The 23,752-nt window shown below is 42.5% G+C and overlaps 1 protein-coding gene across 1 annotated transcript in view; it reads right to left on the reverse strand.

Annotated features, from left to right (window-relative positions):
• Nucleotides 1-5,517: 5,517 nt before the first annotated feature.
• Nucleotides 5,518-23,752, reverse strand: part of malrd1 (MAM and LDL receptor class A domain containing 1) — a 77,120-nt gene continuing 58,885 nt past the window's right edge. Inside the window, exons 27-31 of the mRNA XM_037693941.1 lie at nt 9,269-9,360; nt 9,052-9,148; nt 8,900-8,960; nt 5,922-6,029; nt 5,518-5,833 (exon numbers count right to left, since the gene is read on the reverse strand). Coding sequence (XP_037549869.1) covers nt 5,735-5,833; nt 5,922-6,029; nt 8,900-8,960; nt 9,052-9,148; nt 9,269-9,360 — 457 coding nt within the window. The 3' untranslated portion in view covers nt 5,518-5,734. The remainder of the gene's footprint in view (nt 5,834-5,921; nt 6,030-8,899; nt 8,961-9,051; nt 9,149-9,268; nt 9,361-23,752) is intronic.

Raw genomic sequence — 23,752 nt, forward strand, 5'->3', positions numbered from 1 at the left:
CATGTACCTTCATTATACCTAATGTACCTTCATTATACTTCATATACATTCATCATACTTCATATACCTTCATTATACCTCATATACCTTCATTATACCACATATACCTTTCTTATACCTTGTATACCTTCATTATACCTCATGTACCTTCATTATACCTCATATACCTTCATTATACCACATATACCTTCATTATACCACATATACCTTCATTATACCTCATATACCTTCATTATACCTCATATACCTTCATTATACCTCAAGTACCTTTATTATACCTCATATTTCGTTATACTTCATATACCTTCTATATACCTCATGTACCTTCATTATACCTCATATACCTTCTATATACCTCACCTTCATTATACCTCATATACCTTCATTATACCTCATGTACCTTCATTATACCTCATATACATTTGCCTTAGAATCTAGCTGTTTTTTGTTACATTTTTCTTTTAGCCATCCTATTTGTTAAAAAAAAAACTGTAGTATGACTTTTTATAACTGTTTATTGTTGTCACTGTTGTCCATTGTTGTCATCATTCTTTGTTGAAATCAGGTCTCTCTTGTAAATGAGTCCTCGAGGCTCAATGGGATTTACCTCTCTAAATAAAGGTTGAATGAAAGAATAAACTTCATTATACCTCATATACCTTCATTATACCTCATATACCTTCATTATACTGCATACCTTCATTATGTCACAAATATCTTCATTATACCTCACATACATTCACTATACCTCATATAAAAAAATATATAAAGAAAAAAATAAAATAAAGAAATATAAAGAAAGGAAGAGGGCCACCTGCATCATGAAGGACCCCATTCACTCAGCACGCACACTTTGTGCTCCCCTTAGGAAGGAGGTAAAGAAGCATTAAGTGTAGAACCCCTAGACTGAGGAACAGCTTCTACCCTGAGGCTGTTAGACTCATGAATATGTAATCAGGACCATCACCATGAAAAAAAATCACATCATGTTGCTGTGTTCATTCATGCTCATCTGCTCATACAGACTCATGTTCATGCTGCTTTTTGGCATATTGTTTTTGTGCTATTAGTGCTTAGCGTATTTTTAGTTGATGCTTTTCTTAGTTCATATCTCAGATCTTATTACTGTTTTTCTTTTACATTTTAGTGTTGGATGTAACTGGGACCCTGTGTACATAATCTCATTCCATCACATGAGATGGAATGACAATAAAGAAACTCTGACTCTGACATACCTTCATTATACCACATACATCTTCATTATACATCATATACCTTCATTTAAAAATTGTGTTTACACTGACTAATGTTTTTATCTGTAAGAAATTAGAAGCAGTGTTGCAGATGACCCATTCTGTTGTATGAAAACTGTTTTTGTTTTTTTTTACATCAGCTTCCATTTAAAACAATTTGTAGACACTTTGCTGGAAGAGTCTTTTCACTGATTGTTCGATTCACTTCACAACTAGATTAGATCACAACTTCATGTGTCTTATGAACAAACATGAATAATCTCCATTCAGATAGGAACACTGAACATAATGTTTTAGGAAGATTTTCCCTCATAAAGGAGATTATTGCCGACACGTGCAGTCGAACCATAAAACACTTCTCAGGCAGAAGCAGTTCAGTGTCAGAGTGATTTAGCTTCTCATACTCCACACTGTGCAACTTAGAACAAGCAGTTTAATCAGCGGGAGTCTCCTAACTCCTGCAGGAAACATCCAGGGTATCGCCTTGAGATGACCACTCTGAAAAATTATATATTTTATAGTATTGTGAGCAGTATCATCATATTCCCTCAGACTCCTTCCAGTCCAACACAATTTAAGCTTTTGCTAGGCTACAGATCACAGCACCTCCATGCAATTAAAGAACATTTACCAGTAAATGTTTGTGACTTCATTTACAAATTCTGTTTCAGAGGAATCAGGGCCTCTTGATGTGATGGTGTTGGTATGTGTATTTTCTAGCTTGTTGAGTTGTGTCACTGATGTGTTTATAAGGTTTGTCCACTTCATAAAGAGAGAGCAAGTAGGGCAGCTGACAGTCAGCCACTGAAGAAAACAAGTTGAGCTCTGTGTCCGTCTTTCCATTTCAGCATTGCACGTTATGTTTTCCGCCTTTCTGCAGTCTTACCAAAACTTGAAAATACTTGAACTTTGCCTTGAGTGGAAATTCCACAGCACGGTTTTATTCAGTAGAAGTTCAAAACAGGAACGGCCTCACCTGTGACGTAAACATACAACATGAGGGTTTCTCTACAAGTGAGACTCCCTCCAATCAGCTGACAGGCAAATGAAGGGGTAAGGATGGTCTCCTGCCCATCACAGGCCACGCACACACACATTTATAAAATCCATGCATGTTTTTCGAACTGTAGGAGAAAATTGGAGTACCTAGGGAGAAATCCCATGCCTGAATAAGGAGAAATGCATCAATATGTGTAGCTCACGGAGCAAGTGACAAAATTATGAGAACTAAATTTGTATTCTTAAAAAAAGATAGTACTTTGTTTTTTTTTTTGTTCGTTTTTTTGTAAAAGAAACTTAACCAAGCATTAACAGGATAATGAGGGAATTTTACAAAGTCATCATAGATCGAAACAGGACAATTACTTTGTCAATCTGGTCAGAATTTACTTCCGTTTCTTCAAGCTGATGCATTTTAAAGAACTATCCACAACAAGTAAGATACTTTTTGTTCATAACCCAATCACAGAACCCCACTTCAAAAGATCAGAAATGTTGCTTTAGGAAAACAAAACTGTTTTATAGGCCGAAAAGTCACATCAGATGTAATCTGAATGAACTCTGCTCTTCTCCTTTCCTCTGCACTTCGTTGAGTTATAGTAAAGTGAAAGTGGAGACATCAAAGACAAGCTTCTGTGCTTGTTTTTTTTCACTGCACACAGAAGTGAAGCCAACGTTTATCTGTGTTCGGTTTAATGGGATGAGAAAACCAGTTCTGAATGATAACTGAGAGGACTCTAAAAAAGTTAAATCTGGTCCTCTGGACATTAAAAAAAAACCAAAACAAAGCAAATCAACAAAAAAATGTAGAAACGTTTCGTCTCTCATCCGAGAGACTTTCTCAGTCCCCGAGGAAGTCTCTCGGATGAGAGACGAAACATTTCTACATTTTTTTGTTGATTTGCTTTGTTTTGTTTTTTTTTGAATGTCCAGAGGACCAGATTTAACTTTTTTAGATTTTTCTACCTGGATTATTGAGCATGCATCAGGATAACTGAGAGGACAAACTTCCTGTGCTTTCCTCCGACAGAGCTGCTTGGGCGATATCTGACTGAAAATCCCTGGCAAGCCTGCATCTTTGCTCCGGAACATGTGGATCTTCTGCCGTGGAAACATCTGGGTGACGGCATACAGACGTGATGCAACTGTCAGCTCCTGTTTTCACAGCTGAACTTTACAGGAGCATTTTCATCCCCGAAACCTCTCGGAGCTGAAAGGTGCACAAACAAAACAGTGACCTTTAGGTGGACTCTGCCTGGTGATGTACAGAACTGTCACAATGGCTCCGGTGAGAAAAGCTGACCGTCGTTACTTCACTGACAACACCAGAACAAAAGGCTGCTGGCATTTAGCAGCTCTCCTTTGAACCATTTATTCTGTATGAACGACGAAGCCACCAGAAAGGTTTTACCAGGTCAACAATGTTGATAGTTGCATGCATTTTTTGGGGGGGTCCAGCTGGCTATCATGTGAGAGTATGCAAGAGGGAGGCGGTGTTGTTTGTGTGTGCATGTTTGATTGCAGAGAGCTGAAGACTCTGAACAAGTCTGAGCAAGTCGTTTTCAGTGTATAACCCTGCAGTTTGAACACATCAACAAGATCTTAATCTTTATATCAACTGATGCAGGGAAATCTGGCATTCAGACCTAATGTTCTGAGTTTTCTTGAAGGACAAATCCAGCTAAAAAAATGTGGTGAAGTAGGGGGAGGAAAGGGCACAAACAATAAAAGAAGAGCAGCATTTCATAGAAGGAAATTGATTCTGTGACTCGCTGATAAATCTTTGACCCAGAATCCTCTTACAGCCCCGGCAGAAACTCTGCAGTGATGGAGATGGGGACAAAAATTAATAACACTGTCAATTTTGGTCAGTGAGCCAAAAACCATTCACCTGACATTTATTACAAATGGAATGGCAGCATCATAGTTATGCATCCGAGCTTTAGATCCTTGGAGAAGCCAAAAGTGCATTTATTATAAAGGACGTCAATCTATTTATTAAACTAACAGCATCTGTCCTGTATCTATTTCCATGCTATATCAAAGTTTCAGAATCAGAATCAGCTTTATCGTCATTGCACCGAAGCACAACAAAATTACATTTCAGCACAGCCCGTCCGAGAGAAACATAACAAACAGACATGGAGAGGCGGAGGTGACTGAGGCTGCCGGACTCGAGAGACACAGCCCTTTTTTCAGATAAGGGAAAAGAAACACAAGGGGGAGTGTAGGTGTGAAAAAAAAAATAATAATCTAATCTCGCACTGTGTCCTAGATGGGTCACAGTGTGGAAGTTGCAAAAATAATGACCTCAGCACATGAAACAGCAACATACTGATGACATCATAATACATTTATGCATGAGGAGGCTGACGAGCGCAGTGAGTTGTCCGTGGGCACTGCCAGAATGTTCCATAGTCCTGATAAAGATGGCACGGTGTCTATCAGCTGGCTCAACTCTGACACAGGATCGACAGATGTCCTCGGGAGGGGAGCGATAGGGGAGGGGGGGTGATCGGAGCTTCTCAGTCACATAAACAAGCAGGAGAAGTTGAGATAGCTGCCAATTCAAGGCCGAGCGGGGAAGCCAAATTCAGATAACACAATTATTTTGGATCAAGCAGCCCCTGCTTGAATTTCTATGTCTGCCTTCATAGCTCTGCTGGTACGTCTCACTGGTGATTCCAAACAGTCAAATTTTGTGGTCACACCGCCGGACCGAGCTTGTAGCCTTCTTCAAGGTCGATACCTTCCTGCCACTGAGTCCCATGAACCGCAAGTGGCCTGCGATTCTCAGAAATCATGTCCAGCTTATGGCTCAGCTCATACAGCGTCTGAGTCTGAGAGCTCACCGCTCGGTACAGTCCTTCATTCAAGGCAGGCAGCCTCACTATTGCCAGAACCGCTGTCGCCGTCTTCCAAATTTGTCAAAATGCCAGATACCTGCCAACTCCAAAAAGCAGAAATCCGGCTATCATACATCCAATTATGTATGCGTCTTCTACATCCTCAACAGACAATACAGACAGACACACCATCTTCCACTGTCCCCAGGAATCCATAGTGTATCCAGCTGTGAATGTCCTTTCAGGGCATGAGGGCTCTCCTTTGCTCTGTCTTCTCGTTGAGAAAATGTTATTAGTTTAAAGTTATTCTTAAAGCACTTGGACACAATGGTTTCAGCTGCACTTAAATGACAAGCATATTTTTTATTGTATTGCTGTAATAAATGTATCTTTTTACCATAATTAGTTCCATCACTGTTTTAATTTTTCACTTCTTTTACAACTTTTGAACAAAAAATGCCTTTCAAGTAATATTTCACCATCTTTGCAGACTTGAAATCAGATAGTTTAACTCATTTGCTTGTATTCCTTTTTTGGAAGGTCTAACCTTTGGTCGACAGACGTTTGTTTGGTCTCACTCTCGCTTTGTGTTATCTTCAGAAACATCTCCAAAAATGGATCTAAAATCCATAGATTTTATGCGTCAGAGCTTCTGTTGTCAGCACCTTCAACACCAGGAGGGTAATTGTACAATGGGTTGGAGAAGGACAGCTTGTCATCTTTCCAGTTTGAACCCTGATGTAAGCAATCGCACAGAAAGACACAGATGACATCACTGACATCTGCACAAATAATCAAGAGGCCAACACTACATACACCTCACCTCCTGATCTCTTCTCCAGGGGTAAACGCTGATGGGAAGCCCATGACCATCACTTATCTTTGGGTTAATGCCAGGACAGCCAGCTTTTCTTTGGTCCGCCGTTGGGAACTGGAGGGATGAAGAGCAAGAATGAGTTTTAATGTGTGCGAGCACCTAAAATGCAAGCACAATAAACATTAAATTGATCTTTGATGTATTCTAGCATTTAAAATTCCAAGCCTAACGCAAAAAAAAAAAAAAAAAAAACAACTTTCATCCTCCATGTTCCACTGTTCTGTCTAACAAATGTAAAAAACAGATCCCAGTTTACACCTAGCTGAACTCTCCGTGGCAGCAACTCTAAAACTAACATGCATCAACATTGCCAGTGCTACAGAATACACAAAAGTACTTTTAACTTAAGTGTACATGTACAGTTTTAAATCACTGGATAGAGAGTTTAGACTAGAGAACTGAAAAAGCAACTTCATTTACAATATATATATATATATATATATCACTCAAAAATTCACTTTGCATATGCTTTTTTCCAATACATTTGAAATGCATAGAAAACTTAATAAAACCTATTTTACAGGTGTGAGTATTAAAAAAATAATAATTTAATGGCTTTATATTTTGATAAATTAATTATTTTTAAATGTATATTGTTGGAAATTTATAGTTTTATTTATTGAAACAAGGTGTTATATTGAAATATGATAGAAATGTAAGGTTTGTATTGGTAGCAATGTAAATAATTTATTGTCCTATAATTCCCTTTGATAAGTAAGAATCACTTAGTATTAATGCACAAAATTTACAGCAAAAATGTGGATTGACAATATATTTTTTAGTGTTTTCTGAAACCTTTTCTGTACCATAGATCAATGAGCTATTGGGACAGCGGAAACTGTTTCCTGCTTTTGAGCATCAAATATAAAAAAGAAACATGCTAGAAACAGGAAATAAGTTCACAGAGCGATGCACTGTCCCCATTCCTGTTCTGTGAAGGCCTAAATCCCCTCAGCCAGATCACTGCAAAGAGTGGCTATGGATATCGGTTCCAAAGTGGAACATTCATTAGTCACCTCATTTACATTAGATAAGATAAGATGGAACTTTATTGATCCAACAGGAAATTGTAAATGGATGCTGTATGCCAAAAATGATCAACCTCACCAGGCTATATACAGCAAGGACATTAGAATGTCATTCAGACTGGATAAATGCAGTCAAATGTTATGCAAGAGAGGCAAGGTGATCACACCTGAAGAGGTTGAACCACTTGAAGGTAACATTGCAGATGTCCAGGACAACTACAAATGCCTTGGAATCCCACAGGCAAATGGCAATCATGATGAGGCCGCAAGAAAGTCGTACCTACAGAGAGTAAGGCAGGTCCTGAAGAGCCAGCTGAATGGCAAATAAAAAGTCTGAGCCATCACCATGTATGCAGTACCAGTCATACCAACTGGTGTAATAGCCTGGCCAAAGGAGGAGATAGAAGCCACTGACATCAAGACTCTACTCTTGTAGGAGTTGTGGTTTTGTCCCTGGTGTTGTGTTTATGTCTGCGTTCCACTGATCCTCTGTTTCTATTTTTATAGGGTTTGTGTTTCTTTAGTATCTAGCCCCGTCTTGTGTCGTGTTTATGTCTTGCATCCCTTGCTCTTTCTTTGGCATCAGTGATTACTCACAGGTGCCTTCACTTTGGCTAATTGGTGTTTCATGTATATTAGGCTGTGTCTCTGTGTTAGTTAATAAATTCTTTATTTTATATATACATCCTGAGTCTTTGCCTGCCTGCCTGCACCATTGGGTTCACCAGCACCAGCCTTTTGTGACATCCCTTAGTGTCTCAGAATGTTGGATTTGGGGTGAAACCCTCCATGCACTGTGAGGAGCTTTCAAGTCCACAAGCTGCTACGTCATTCATAAATCAACTACAAGTGTTAATCGGTTTTTTATCATATGTTTGGTGCAGAAAACTGTTTCTGAAGTCAATAACGATCCAAAAAACAACAGTTGATGTGTTTGCAGACAGACAAAACTTAAGGATGTTTTTGCATAATGCCAGATTTCCTCCAGAAAAACAACAAACAAAAAGTTTTATTTTCTCAGCATGCATGAGCTATGGTGAGTTGGATGTTTGTAAAATATGTAGGATATGTGTCAGATATAAAGTTACAGCACAGTGGGAGTGTGAGGACAGCTGACAGACTGACCAATCTTAGACATGTTCTGTTCTGCTCAGAGAAATAAAAAACATTTGAGTCTCATCATCCCCTTCAGCACAACAAAGCTCAGTTTAATCAGTTTCATTACAGTCACCCTCACTTGTATTATTTGATTAAATCACAGAAGCGTGTACATACATATATTAGTGTGTCTGTGTGTTTTGACATCGATCTCCTTTCTTTTAATACCAAACTCATTTGAATTCTCAAAGCCACAAAACAGACATTACACAAATGGAGCAGCTGTGTTGCATCATCTCCTCTGCTGGATCTTTCTCATGATAGCTGGAATGAATACAGAGATCATAACTGTAGAAAGGAAAGCCTGCAGTGTGTGAACAATAACTGGAGCACTTGTGTGACATATTACAACCCAGTGTGAACGGTTCATCAGCTTCTGAAACCTCTCTTTGCATGATATTTTTGTTCGGACTGCATCGTAAAAAACAAAACAGGTTTTATATCATGAGGTTTTTTTTTTACATTTGATCACATTGGTTATTTACAGCTGGACGTGCTACATTGTGTAGTGAAATAAAGCATCATACAAAGAGGTGCTCATAAACAGCAAAATCAATAATCCTAAATCCAAAATTTAATCCATCAGAAAGGCTTGGCGATCACCTCCTGACCTCCTCTCATGTTGGGTCCACTTATTTAATAAATGCGAGAACGAAATGAGATTTGTGTGACTAAGAAGCCCAATGTAACGTGAAATGAATTCACTAGTGATTGATTGGACATTTTTGTACAACTGACCTCTGCTTTCCAGGCAGCGTCTGGATCATCCATCACCCCATATTTCATTGGATCAGGCTTTCTGAGGAGCCAAGCAAACATGCTCATCATTATCTTCATCATATGCAACGTCATATACAAAAAGAAAAAGCAGAACAACGACCAGGACTCACGTAAAAATGCTTTTTTTCTTGCACAGAGCAAGAAAGCACACGGCAACTCCAGCTGAAAGCAGCACCAAACCAATGCCGATGCTAGCATACACCGAATCTAATAAAGAAGGAGACTTTTAATTTGCTCATTAAAGTGTTATGAATTACAAGAATGAGGTGACTAAATTCACATGAGACAGTTTAATAAAGACAATTAGGAGCTAAGATTCTTTATTACCCAGGCGCGTGTCCTCTGGAGTTGGAGATGAGGTAACAAGAGATGGTTTCTTCTTCACGTGGCATCGATTCCCTGTCCATTCTGGTAAACATCTGCAGCCAAACACAAAAATACATACTTTAAGGTGGCATGAAACAAAATACCCAAACTGTACTTGTAAAGCAGAAAAACATAGCAATTTGCAATGAATTGGGGAAGATGTTGAAAACTAATCTTAAAGTCCTATTTTGTTAATAAAGCTTTAAGAATTGTGTTAAAATCACTTTAGCTAAAAGTTTTTTTGTTTCAAAGATCTGGTAGAGTTTGACATACATCTGATGAACAGTTTGTGTTTTTCTGAGATGCTAAAATAACTAAAATGTTAATGTAGTTCTGCAAAAACATCTTTGCATGCACATTCTGACTTGAGCCTTTTCTAATTAAAAAATTGATGCAAGAGTAATCTGTTGAACCTCTGGCTTGGGAACAGATTCAGATGGTTTGGCCAGGTCGGTGATCTGCATCTCTGAGGAAAAAAAAAAGAAAACTTCTTCCAAACAGTGACTCAGCTTCAAGGCAACATCTGTTCAGCATCAACTTAATATCTGAGCTCCACTGACCCTCTAATGTGAAACACACAGCTGTCAGATAAAGCAGACTGTGTCAGTCTCATTCAGAAAGGGGTCAGTGTTCATACTGTGTGAGTCCAGCTGTGGTGGGCTTTGGCTTGCGGAAGCAAGATGCAAATACTGAGTCTGAGTTGATGGTTTCAGGATGTGATACATGGCTGGGACAGCCTCGGGAGCTTCACACTGAGCAGTGAACGACGATGGTAAATTCTTCTTGCATTATGAGAGGAGCCGGGGGTGCCAGCATAAGTTTGGGAACGTTGGCAACAGAAATCTAACTTTAAGCCTCAAGAAGCAAAATTCAGACAGCTCACAGAGTGCACAATCAAATCTAATATTTCATTATGTGTTGGAAGGGGCGATTCTAGAATCTGACCTTCAGGGGTGCTCAGCCCCCAGTACTGACAATGACTCTTGGCTTGAACAATTCAGTGGGCATTGGCATGAGAAGTATTTATAATGTAGTGGGAGATATACCATTGGGTGGGTGTGGGGGTCCTCCCCCAGAAAATTTTGAATTAAGTAGATGTCGTTTCCTGCATTCAAGTGTATTTTAACAGGCTGTTAAACATCTGTGTTTACCTCCAGAAGTAAACACGATTCAATAACTATTTTAGAGTTAATGGTACAACAAGAAGTAGCCTAGAGTTGCATTTGGGTCCATAAATCCAAAAAATCCAACCTGACGTGGCCCCAGCCTGTAGTCATCATTTCTGAACCCCACCCGATCCAACAACTTAACAGTAATTACAGGTCCGAACCTGAACCCCCCTTGACATTTTTAATTAAGCTTTGGCTATTGGTCGGCGGATGCACACGGCTGAATTAAGGGGCAGAAGATCGGTGCTGAGGGGGTGTTTGTCCTTCCATGGCTGTCAAAGCACATTAAATGGCCACGTGCGGCAGGTGATATGGTAAGCCATGTTGCCATATAATTGGATCATCAGCTGCACATGTCCGCTGATGCAATCAAAAGCCCGACACCGACCTGGCCCACACATTAAGCACATTATTATACCATACCATACTACTTTATTTATAAAGCACTTAAAACAGCGACAAGGCCAACCAAAGTGCTGTAAAGACAAAACAACAGGTAACACACAAAGCAAAATACAAAATGAGGTAAATCAGAATATAGACAAAAACCAATGCAGATAATGATGTAGATGAACAGATGCTCAGATATATTCATCATTTAACACGGATTCCTCATTTTTCTGGACTGAATAAAACGTGCATTGAATTTAAGGAAATGCAAACGTGAGACGTCATTTATATTTGACCCATCAAAATGAATGCGGTCATTTATTTACAGAATCAAAATTTAACATCAAACATTTACATTAATTTGGCAAATTATGAAAATAACAACATAAGCAATCAATCAGGAAAAATCATACGGCCATGATTTTTCCGTTGCTTCACCACAGCGATGTTATGAAAACTGTACAATTATGATCTTTTACCCACATGAATGTGGGTGAGCATTTTACACAGACATTTCTAAAATATCTGGAAGAATTTCTACTTGATAGAAAAGTTTAAAGATGGAAAGAAGTTTAGAGGGAGTAAGATGGTGTGTGAGGGGTGAAATGTGTTCACCAGAATCGACACTCTCCGGCTTTCTTCAGCTTTTCCTTACAGTACACTTAGGTGATGAAATCGGCTCCTTTACCTGGAGATGTCTCAGGTGAGATTCCGTTTAACGCACCCTTTCAGCGTCTCAGTAGGATGCTGTTACTCGTCCGAAGTAATGGCGAGGCTCTGTTCGACACATATTCACCTCAGTGGAAAATGTTATAATCCCATGGAACTCGGAAGAGCTCTGTTGTCAGGATCATCCCGTCTCTCACAGAACTGGTTGGACTGTGTATCCAGCAGAACTCCAACAGCACTCCATCAGAACTTCAACAGAACCAAGACCGAGTAGACCAGGAAGTACTGACATTTTAAAGAGCTGTTTCCCGGTTCACTTTTGGGATTTGTTCATTGGTCAGAAACGACCAGACGGGGTGTGTTTTGTGACGTAAGAGGTTAGAGACAGCGAGAATTGTTATGAAACAGATCAGAAATGTTCTCACAGACAGAGAGAGTTTTGTTTTGGCGCTGTTTCAGCAACAGGTGCCAAAACTTCTCTATTTACGTCTGAGAGGATTTTAAAAACATGACAGTTTTAACATAACAACTTGTTTTGCGTTTTATTACAACCTTGGACCAACTTACACTTGCTCATTCAAAAGCAGAAATCAGAAAAGGCATAATTACTCTGTAACAGCTTTGACATGAGAATAAAAATCATTACACAGTTAATAAAATTGATTAGTTCACTGCCACATCTAAAATGGTTTGAACTAAGACACTTTGATTATCAACATTTGTAAAATAGTAATGATAATAAAAGAGAGTGTTCTTTTCACTTGAATCTTCAAGAAAGAAAGTCTCAGGATGGGTGAACCTGTATTTCTGAGTTCAAATGAATGAAATGACAGTTCATGTCCCACAAGGTTCTAAAGGTCAAGATTTTTGACCTTAGACTTAGTTTTTTACATGGGCCTAGTCCACTACAGTCCCCCCTTTGGAAATCATCGCCTGTCCATGGAGATGAATTCCAACTATGGACTTACGCCTTCGATTGTCCTTGAAGCTTGATGTAATCCAGCAAAGAAACAAGAGTCAAGAGTAATCCAGCAAGGAAAACAAGAGTCAAGAGTAATCCAGCAAGGAAAACAAAAGTCAAGGTAATTCCACAATGTTCTTGGTAATTCCATTGTGTTGATTATAATCCCATATCGTCTCGATAATTCCATTGTAGCAATGCTTTAACCCCTTGGAAACAGAGTCTGTAATCCATTGGAAAAAGTCATATAATCCACAATGGTAAATCCACAACGATTGGAAGTGTTGATTAATCAGCATACAGAGGGGTACCCTTGGGTTGAACTGAAGAAGCGGCCACTGGATGAAGAGTGGAGACCAACGTCAGGATTGCAGGTCGCCTCCAGCGAAGGTTGTCTCCAGCGACGTCCAGCCTGTGTCGTTCTGGTTCAATGTGTCATGCAATTATGTGGTTTAAGGTGGGCTTATGAAGGTGATTTTACATAAGGCCTTAAACTATATGCACCTGGTGTGTAAGCTATTATGGTTGGGAACAGCTACGACTACCAGTTAAGGGGTGGAGCATGCTGAAAAGGGGTAACTACAGGGGTTTAAGCCTATAGAAAAGGGTTCCAAACTACTTTTCCATTTCTAACTTGGGTTAAGTTAGCTTTACATGGCAAAATATAGTTTGGTTCAAATGTCTGTTGTCTTTTAGACGAACGACTTGAGATTGGGTGTTTGGTTTCCCCATAAACGTTTTGGAAGTCTATGGCGAGACTTATCAAAAAGAATTAGCTATCCCCCCGAATAGAATTGTTCGAGTAGGTTTGGCTTAAGCGATGTGAGATCAATGTAGATTATGGTACTTAAGGTAACAATAATATACATTGACTCCGCAAGGATTGCAATTTAGCGAATGAACTTCATGTTGGCATGGTTAAAGGCCTCTTAGTCTCTAACTTAACTTACACACAAGATTCATTCTTACCTCAGAAACAACCAAAACCAATTCAACAACGTTTCAACACCGACAAGAGTAGTGACTAAGCATCTAGAAACATCGTTTCACTGCTTCCCCTCACCCTGGTTGTCAGTTTCAGTCACGCTGTCCCGTGTGAGTGGCTTCTTTGCGGACCCGCTTACGCGAGGCATAATCATATCGAGGTGCGCTGCATGGCGATCCACGTCGACTCGGAGTGACGTTTGGCCCCGGAACAGGGATGCGAGTATCCCACACAATACGAGGGTTATCGTCATTAGCAGGGCTATGATTAATGTGTCCGCGCTCGACCACGCATAGGTAATTGGTTGGATCGGGTTCTTAGTTGTGGACCTGAGGGACTTGAGAACTCGGTTTATTGGTTCCACGTCGACGACTTGGGTGCCTTCAAAACGGATCCTTCCCAGAGTCTCTGGATCTATGTCTATAGACATATTTCCCAGGTACTCTGAGTCATCCAGAGTCGCGTCCCATCGTTCCGGATCGAGGTGATAGAGCGTCAAATCACCAATGTGTATGGTTGTTCCCTGGGGAACACTGATCCACATCGTTTTGTCCGGTAACGCCAAAGGTCTATTTGCCCCGGGTTGATCGTAGGCTATGATCGCCTGTCTTTGAGGAGCGTTCACTAGCCAACGAGAGCCAATTATTTCCGCTTTTGCATCTTTAGCCAGGTGTCGAGGCGTTACGGTCGTTGAGCACTTAGAATTTTCCGGAATAGGTGTTAATCCGCATATGCCCGCGGTTTTATTCCAAATAAACGGTTTGCTCGGGCACAGATAGTGTATCTCCCGAGTGAGAACACACATCTGCAGGTTTGGAGCTAGGTAAACTGAGGGGTTGTCGTCGTGGTACGCAACCATCCTTGGTGTGTCAATTTGAACATGGTTTTCGCCGTGCCAATTGCCAACATTTACGACGTCCCTGAGTCTATATATGCCGTTTGAGGGAATTATCGGTAGGTTGATAATGAACGCCATTTCCAACGTTTTGTGATTGACGTAGATTGGAATTGCGCTACCGAGAGTGTAAGCCAGGTGTGCCTGTGTTTGCGTAACTTTTTCGTGCGTAGCGGAGCTGAGGATGTCGTTCACCATCTGTAGAGAGACTAGATACGGTGGGATCCTACCGGTGGCTAGTGTATCTACCGACGAACTGATATCTCTAAGCATGTCAGCAAAAATCCTATCCATTAGGTGTGCGACAGCGTAATCCGCTTCAACCTTAAGGGCTAACTCATTTACCGCTATTACGAGGGCTTTGATCTCTTGGGTGGCACCCAAGAGGGTGAAGATTACCAGGAGTGGTACCATCATTGTCCAATGGAAGCACAAAGAGGTAGGTCTTAGCTTCGTAGTGGTCAAGGGTAGGTCCTGTGAATTTAAACTATGGTTAAGTTTATTATCCATTAGTTATCTTCTGCTTGGATGACCCTTATTCCCACGAGGTCAGATTTTGTGAGATCTTTGTCTCCTGAGGAGTTATTGCACGCCTTGTGTGGTTTAACCTGGTTTCGATGTACCCATTTAACAGTTGGCTCTTTTTGGCCTTTACTGATTTTTATCTGATAGACAACTGGAGACACTTTGTCGATTATCAGATGGGGTCCAGTCCATCTGGGCATCAGCTTACGGGCGAGAGTTCCGGTCCCGGACTCTCTTCTCCCAGTTTTGGGTGCAAACGTGTAGTACCAAACCCTGTCTCCCACTTGGAGTTCCTCGTGAGAGGCCTTTTGGTCGTAGTACGCTTTGCGTCCTTCAGCTGATTTTTCCAGGTTTTTCTGTGCGAAAGCAAAAGTGTTCTTAAGGTGTCTTTCCAAGTCTTTCATGTATTGTTGTGTAGTGTAGGCTGTTGCCATGGCAGCATCGCCTGGTTGGTACAACAGGTGTAGAGGGAGAGTCATTTGTCGACCCGTCATCATCTCGAAAGGAGCGATGCCAGTCGACGTGTGTGGAGTGGCCCTTATGGCCATGAGGACCAGAGGGAGTTTCACGTCCCAGTCCTTGTGGTTTGCGGCTACGTATTTTTTCAAAATACTCACCACAGTCCTGTTTGCTCTCTCAACCTGGCCTGAAGCCTGTGGGTGGTAGCCAATATGGAAGTTGGCTTTGACGCCTAGCGTCTTCCACAGTTCCTTCATTACTTCACCTGTGAAGTGTGTACCTTGGTCTGAGTTCACCCTGAGGGGAAGTCCAAACCTTGAAAATACATGATTCATTAATAACATAGCAGTGGTTTGTGCTGTGTCATTAGGGGCTGGTAGACATTCTACCCATTTAGTAAACGCGCAGGTTACCGTGAGAAAATATTTATTTCCTCTAGAGGTCTTAGTGAGTGGTCCGACCCAGTCAATCTGGAGGTCCGACCATGGAAATGCAATGCCTCTACTATGCAGTGGTGCTCTGTGAAGTGGTCTGGATGGTTGAAACTGGCCACAGATCAGGCACCCTTTTATGTAGTCCTTGACATCCTTTTTCATTCCAGGCCAATAAGCAATTTGTTTTAATGCTTTCAGCGTGGCATTGTCACCCTTATGTCCTGCGGACGGAAGGTCATGTGCATGGACTAACATCACCCCCCTGTGGTCATGGGGGACCACGAACACAGGTGAGGACGTCCGTCCATGAGCAAAAGTTAGGATGCCTTTAAGTAGTTTTAGCTGTTTGCGCAGCTGAAAGAGGACTTTGAGGTCTGGATTGGAATCCAGCTCGTCTTTCGATGGAGTGTATTTGTCTGGGTCAGTCAGATACAGCATCATCGAGTTAATTGCAGGATCCAACTTCTGAAGTTGGATGATGTCTGGGTCAGTCAGCATTGGGCGCACAGAAACTGTGTTATCAGCAGGTTTAGCTGCAGCTTGTGCACGTGTGACTGCCATTACCTCAGTTGTAGCTTGTGACGACTGAGTGTTGAGTAGCCAGGAGGGGTCAAAGGACCACGTGGGTCCGTCAACGGCTCCTTCTTTGGCTAGGGAGTCTGCAAGGTCATTGTAGTACTTGTCATCGCCTGGGACTCTGGAGTGTCCTGGAACTTTCTTCCAGAAGATCTGTAGATCATGTGATGTCACCAAGTGATCACATGTCATGAAAAGCTCTTTGTGTTTTACCACCTTTTTGTTGCTTGTGAGAAAACCGTTCTGTTTCCACAGAGCGAGATGACACAAGAAACTTAGTCGAGCATAGTTAGAGTCAGTGCAGATGACTAGCGTCTGGATGGAGCGTTCCACTGCCATCTGTAGGCCTATTAGGATTGCAGCTATCTCAGCGTACTGAGAAGACTGAGAGCCCAATTTATAGCCAAATGTGACCTGTTCCAGGTCTTGGAGGAGAATTCCTCCAACACCTGCTTTGCAGATTTTCTCGTGGTGGAATGAGCATCCATCCACGTACATTGTTGCCATATCTTTACAGATATTGCCATCAAAGAAGTGGTGATTTGGGTCCTCAGCAGCTGAGGGTTTACTCACAACCGGCTGTTGGGTGGCTGGTACATCCTGTGTACATTCTTGGCAGATTGCCAAATCAGTGCCCAAGTGTGACTTCTTATTTTGACCATAACGGATGTCTAGGTTAAAACTTTGAAGTGCCATAAGCCAGGTTGCAACGCGTGAGTTTGTCACCACACCATCTCTGATGCGTTGGCTGTTCAGAAACGTTACCGGCTGGTGTTGTGTCTCAACAATGATCCTCTGTCCACCAATATAGCAGGAGAAATGTTTCACTGCCCACACAGTGGTCAATAGAGCCTTCTCACAGTCTGAATACCGTAATTCAGGGCCTGCCATTGTTTTGCTGGCGTAGGCCACAACACGCTTGTCTTTGTCGTGTATTTGGTACAGACCTGCACTCATGCAGTGAGGTGAGAAGCCCACTTCCAAGTAGAACTCTTTGTTGTAGTCTGGGTAGACTAGACATGGGGCTAACTTGAGCCTGTCTTTAAGAGCGTTCATTGCCTGCTGCTGTGTATCAGTCCAGACAAAAGGGACGTCTTTCTTTAAGAGTTCAGTCAGTGGTTTTGCGAGATCCGCATAATGCTCTATGAACTGGCGAGAGTAGTTACACACTCCCAAGAAACTCTGTAGTTCCTTGAGATTGGTTGGGACTTTGAGGTTGTCTAGGCCTTGGGTGCGAGTCAACTGTGGTTGTATTCCGTCCGGACCTACTAGCAGGCCAACGTAATCCACCTTGGTTCTGTACCATTGGCATTTCGACAGTGAGATTTTAGCACCAGCAGTTGTTAGCTGATTTAGGACGTGGTCGATCTCAGCCAAATGAGAGTCCAGTGTTGGCTGCCTCAAAAGGATGTCGTCCACGTAGATCAGTGTCCCACGCTCGTGGGCGTCTGGACATGCTTTGTTCAAAAAGATGTTGAACTCTGCAGGCGAGTTAGCGTAGCCAAAGGGACACCTGGTAAAGGTGTATTGTCGGCTGCCAAAAGTGAAAGCTAGTTTGTGTTGGTCCTCGGCGCGCACAGGGATGGTCCAAAAACCAGAGGCGACGTCGAGGGTCGAGAAGTACTTACCATCGGTGACCTTTGGCAGTTCCTGATGGAGCTGAGTCATTGGCCACCTGGATAAAGGTACTTGTTTATTTAGCTTCCTGTAATCTATGGTAAGTCTCCACTTACCATTTGGTTTTAAAACTGGCCATAGAGGCGCAGAGTAGGTGCTATTACATTGTCTGATTATACCTTTGACCAAAAGGTCATCAATGATCTCCTGGACAGGCTGGTATGCTGCCAGAGGGATCTTGTATTGTCTGACAAATGTTGGCGGTGCGTTGGGTGGGGTTGGGATTCTCACTGCGTGGAGTGAGGTCAACCCACAATCTGTTGAATCAGTTGCAAATGACTTTTCATATTTTAAAAGAACTTGGCGAAGTTTGTCTCTTTCTTCATCAGATGTCAGAGCGTCGGCTTGTGCGACCACCTGATCAATCTGTGCTGAGACTGATAAGGGTTCTTGCTCCTTGGGGAGCTCCAATGAATCCCTTTCTGAGTCGTCGGACCTGTCTATGGGTAAAACACCATAGGTTTGAGGTCCTTGGTCGACGTCATTGGTTGAGAAAAGAGCTATGGCCTGTGTTGGTTCCGTGAACCATACTGGCCCAGCTTCTTGACTCGGTACCAGGTTATCTGGGAGTCCTCCCAGAAATGGAATGCCTAGTTCAAAATCATGAAAGTCAGTTGAAATCAACCATCCTAGCATAGTGTTTTTTGGGATCAGCACCTCATCCATGCCAGTGTTACACACAGCAATAGATGTGGTCCTGGAGTCAAGACTCACCTGGTTCGTGGCTTCCACGGACAGTCCCAAGTTGAAAAATGCAGGAGAGGGTTGAAAATATGCCTGTTTATGGCTAATAGCTTGTCCAGCTATTATGTGGATTCGCACCATTAGGTTAACCACCTGTGGTGGTACTGTGGTGGTTTGGTTGCTAGCAACTTGGCAGGCCTCTGGAATGGTCTGCCCAGCCTTAAGGCTCGCTGTGTCTAGCACAGGAGGATCCTTTGTGGCTGGTTTGAGGGACCACAGCACCTTGTTGATGGTGTCCACATGGACACCCAACCTTACCAAAATGTCAGAGCCTATATAGGATGCATGTGGTAAGTTTTGGATAACGAGAAATGGGTGAACCAGTTCTCGTTGATTCCAGTTCAGTTTTAGGTTAATGACTCCTTCTGCGGTCATTACCTGTGAACTATTGGGAACTAATGGAAAGCGGAAAGCTTTTTTAATTAGTTCTAGACCAACGTGTTTGTGAACCAAGGTTTCGTAGAAAGCTCGGTTAATTGCTGATTTATCTGTCCACAGAGACAGAACAGCATCGTTGGTGTGGGACCCTTGGATCTCTACACCCTTAACTACCAGTGGTAGGTAGTGTTTGGTGGACTCTGACTGCTCCAGCTCACAGAGGAGGCTGTCTTGTTGAGTCAGAGTTTGGATCTCTTGGGTTTCTTTGGTTTCACATGGTGTCAGAGGAGTACTCACCGGGCTCGTTTCCTCGGCTGAGGAGTCCTTTGTGCCTTCCGCGGTACCTGCTGTTGGGCAGTCTGTGTCACACTCCGGAGGCGTATCGATTGGCAGTGGCTTGCTCACTGTTGTCCACATTGTTTGATCACCATAATCTATAATCGCGCCGAAGCGATTTATAAAATCTTGGCCAACCAAAAATGGGAATGAGTCAACACGAGACACGTGTACCGGGTGGTACAGTGTCATATTGCCAATCTGCATGTGAACCATTGCTATAGCTGTCAGGGTTGTTTTCTTTTCTGAGAGACCCTGCATTTCTATAGCACATTCAGAGAGAGGTATTATCCTGTTAACACTGGCAGCGGCCGTCCTCAGCTCCTCGAACAGTTTAGCCGACATAATTGTTATGTCTGCTCCACCGTCCAAGAGTGCTTCGTGTGTGAGGACACCTTCGAGTGTTACTGACAGGTACGCCTTTTTGGCGACCCCCCTTCTGATAAAGTTACACAGAAACCTTTTGGGTTTTTTCTGACGCTTCTTCACGCGTTCAGCCTTATCTGTGTAATTGTGGTTTGCCTGAACCGTCAGCACAGCAGAAGCTGTTTCTGAGTGTTCAGCTTGCGATGACTCGTCATCGTTCGTGTGTGTGTTTACCCCCCCTTCTTCCGATGAGGGGTTGTTTGAGGCAACAACAGCAATGTCTTGGTGTGTTCCACCGACATCTGTTATGTTGTCATTAGCGCCCTCGGATGTAATAGGAATTACATTACTGCAAAGTGCTCCTGGTTGGGTTCCCGTGTCAGTGTGTTTCAAAGTTTCTAACAACCTGCGTAGTTTCTCTGTCTCTTCCGAGCTCAGAGGTTTAGGGCCTTGTTTCTGGAACTTTTGTGATTTATTCGCCTCGGATCGTTTCATCCGAGGTGGGGGACGGTCAGGTACGTCTTGCGGGGGTTCCTTTACGTACTGCCCCTGATGATATGGTTTCTCATATCGTTGCGTCCTGCGCCCACCCATTTTTCGATAATCACTGTCTTCCTCTGAAAGAGGAGCCTTTTTGTCCCAGCGTGCACCTTCAGGACGCGGTTTGTTAGCTTGAACAGACTGTTTTCTCTCTTTCTTAGGAGGAGGCGGCGAAGCACGTCGTCCTTCTAGTTCAAGAGGGAGGGGTTTAACCTTTACACTAGGAAACACTTCTATGGGCGTCTTAGCATGAGAACATGCTTCAAACACATTCACAGCACACTGCTTAATCTCACTGATGGATTTTTCTCTGAAATTTGCCATCATTTGTACTGATTTTTTAAAATCAGAGTGGAGATTTTTGCTGAAAACAAACTTAAAACCATCATCTTCTTCCATGCCGGTCTCATTTCTGTTACCAAAATAAGCTTGGAAGATTCTTTTGTAATAAACCTTTGGATGTTCAGTTTTACCCTGCGTGACCTTGTCTGCAGCTGGGAAACCAGCAGGTCCCGTGCAGGGGTCGTACTCTCTGATCAAAGCTTCACACAGAAGGTTGTAATCCCTCTTCGTTGCATCATGTAGACGCTCGATGAAGGTGAACACCTCTCTGTCCGAAGTGAGCCGTATCAGACTGATCTTATCCTCTGTCGTAGCATTAGGATAAGATCTCAATCTGAACTCCAGATCTTTGAGATACGCTTTTGTTCCAGCTGACCCCATGGGTCCGGGAACAAAACGTTGTACATATTTTGAGATTTTCTGCAAATCATCCATTGAAGGAGACTGTATCAACGGTCTAACTTGTGTGACTGGTGGTGCAGACTGGTCAAGGCCTGCCCCTACCGCCCATGGTGGGGGTGGGGGTGGCTGATGAGGGTTGGTAGGAGGAGGTGCATATTGGTGCAGGTCTGTCTCCACCCTCCGAGATGGGGGTGGAGAGTACTGCATGGTGTCAGGAGGAAGAGGTGCAAGTGGGTGCAGGTCTGTCCCTACCACCCGTGGTGGGGATGGAGATGACTGCATGGTGTATACCGATTCAGTGAGATGATATCGGTGCAGGTCCATCCCCGCCGCCCGAGATGGGGTTGGGGGTGGCCGCATGGCGTTAAAGTGAGGAGGTGCAACAGCACCTGTCTGGGGTGGCTGTAGCTGACCCTGTTCGTTTCCGAGTCTCAAACCAGCTAGCTCCATGTCAGAAATCAGGTTTGTAGCTGTAGCAAGCCTCTCCTCACAAGCTGTTAGGCGCGCCTGTATTGACTGATTTTCACCTTGTAATTTCAGCCAATTTCGGAGTATTATCTCCTTGTCTGCCTTGCAATCGTCCCATTCCTTTAATGCCACCTGCAACTGTGCTTGTAACATATTGTTATCTGCACACGCGGCTTCGTACACCTGCTCCTTAGCTTTAATCCTCTCCTCATATGATTGAGCCTGTTCTGACAGCTCAGTCTTTGAGAGGTCCCTATCAGTCTGAATTTGTTGTTTCAGCAACTCAGATTCATTTAACAATTTGTCACACCTCTCCTTTTCAGACTCATATCCGTTGAACAGCAAGGTATTTCGTTCAACCATACGGTCCAGTTCCGCCTTCAGAAGCAGAGCAATCTTTGCCAACCGTTCACGGCTGGATTTCGTGTCCTCCTTCACTTTAGCTGCTTTTGACAACGTCTGCAGCTCCTCATATCTTTGATCGTCATCAAGGTCTAGCAATTTCTCTAATTGGTTACCAACAATTGAATTTGTTAAAATGTGTAACGCTGTCTGGACAGCATCTCCGGATTGTAAGGGGTCAGTGTTTTCATCTTCGTCCGCCATTATCTGCTATTTAGAAATTAAATAGGAGATGTAAATGTTTAGGTGGTAAAAGAAAATCAGAAAAATCTCTTTTTCCTGATAAGTTTACTCTTATTTAGTGATTTATCAATTAAACGTGCGTTACCTTCTAGCAAATGAGTAAACTTTTTCCAACTTTGTGAATATCTGTAACTGTATCTTATTTAAAAGTTTCTAAATTTTTATTCTGTACCTGTTTCTCAAGGATTTATCAGTGACTAAAAATTTTGTTGGATAAATGCTCTCTGCATAAATACCTTCATAACTTTTAAAATGCAAGATAACAGAGTCTATTCAACTTTGAGGAACGGTCAATAACTCAAAAATGCCTTTAAAAGAATAAAAACGTTTAATTTCACTATTTAACCCTAAAAACGAAGTGAAACCTGTGATCCCACGTCTTCTCCACAAGATGTCAGTACAACCTTAACAATTTTAACTCCGACACTGTTTGTATTGTCCACTAGGGGAGCTATAACTTCCTGTGGCGTTCGGTTGACATCCTGTTGTTAGCCGCTTAGCTTAAAGTTAGCTTCGGCTAAACCCGGTTAAAATCAACGTTTCTGAACGAATTTTTTACACAAACGTGGCGTAGTTTTAGCGATTAGACCTCGAAGACTTAAACACCGTGTCAGAACACAGCTTTGCAGCGCTTTTCAGCTTTAAAAAGCTGATTTTATTTCCCTATGAAAACGAATTTTCACTTCCGGGTCACGTGACTGAAATCACCAATGAAAAGCAGCGCGGGGTTGAGAGGAAGTCACGTAGGCACGCATTCAACCTTCTCAGCAAATCCGAGCGCTCCACACCAGCAATCCAAACAACCACGAAGCGTTAGCAGCCATGTTAGAGTAGCCTGAACTATTTTGTCAACCGATCGTCTTTTAAACCATCAAAATGCACTTTTTCTGTTAAAAATGTAACGAATCAACTCTGAGCTGTACGGAGTCTCCTACTCCGGTCTCAAAAACGTCTTTCTAGCTATTTAAAAAAACTTTGTTCGAATTTTCCAGAACCGAGCCGCTCCAGAACCGAACCTCCCGTCCGTTTGGACCTCAGTTTAAACAGAATGCAGCGTTTTTCACAGCTCATCAGCTTTTAGTTAACATAACAGGCGTGCAATTTCAGCTTACACAAGACTCAATGACACAATCCCAGCTTTAAAACAATGCCAGCGTACCACAAGCGCGCAGCTCCATCGCGCTGCGTAAATACGCACAGCCAAGCTGTAACTTTGACGACAAACCAGTGTAGAGCATACAGGATCAAAACACGGATCATCTTGCGTTGAAAGCTATTGAATAGTAGTGAGTTTTTAAACGGGACTTGAAAACTGAGAGGGAGGGGGCCTGTCTGACAAGCAGAGGTAACTCGTTCCAGAGTCTTGGTCCTGCTACAGAGAAGGCCCTGTCACCTCTGCGCTTAAGACGAGTTCCTGTAACTGTGAGGAGCAACTGGTCCGCTGACCTCAGGGAGCGTGGTGGGACATACGGTTGTAGCAAATC

The sequence above is a fragment of the Nematolebias whitei genome, chromosome 20, assembly GCF_014905685.2.
Source record: "Nematolebias whitei isolate Nwh7 chromosome 20, NemWhi1, whole genome shotgun sequence".
NCBI lineage: Eukaryota > Metazoa > Chordata > Actinopteri > Cyprinodontiformes > Rivulidae > Nematolebias > Nematolebias whitei.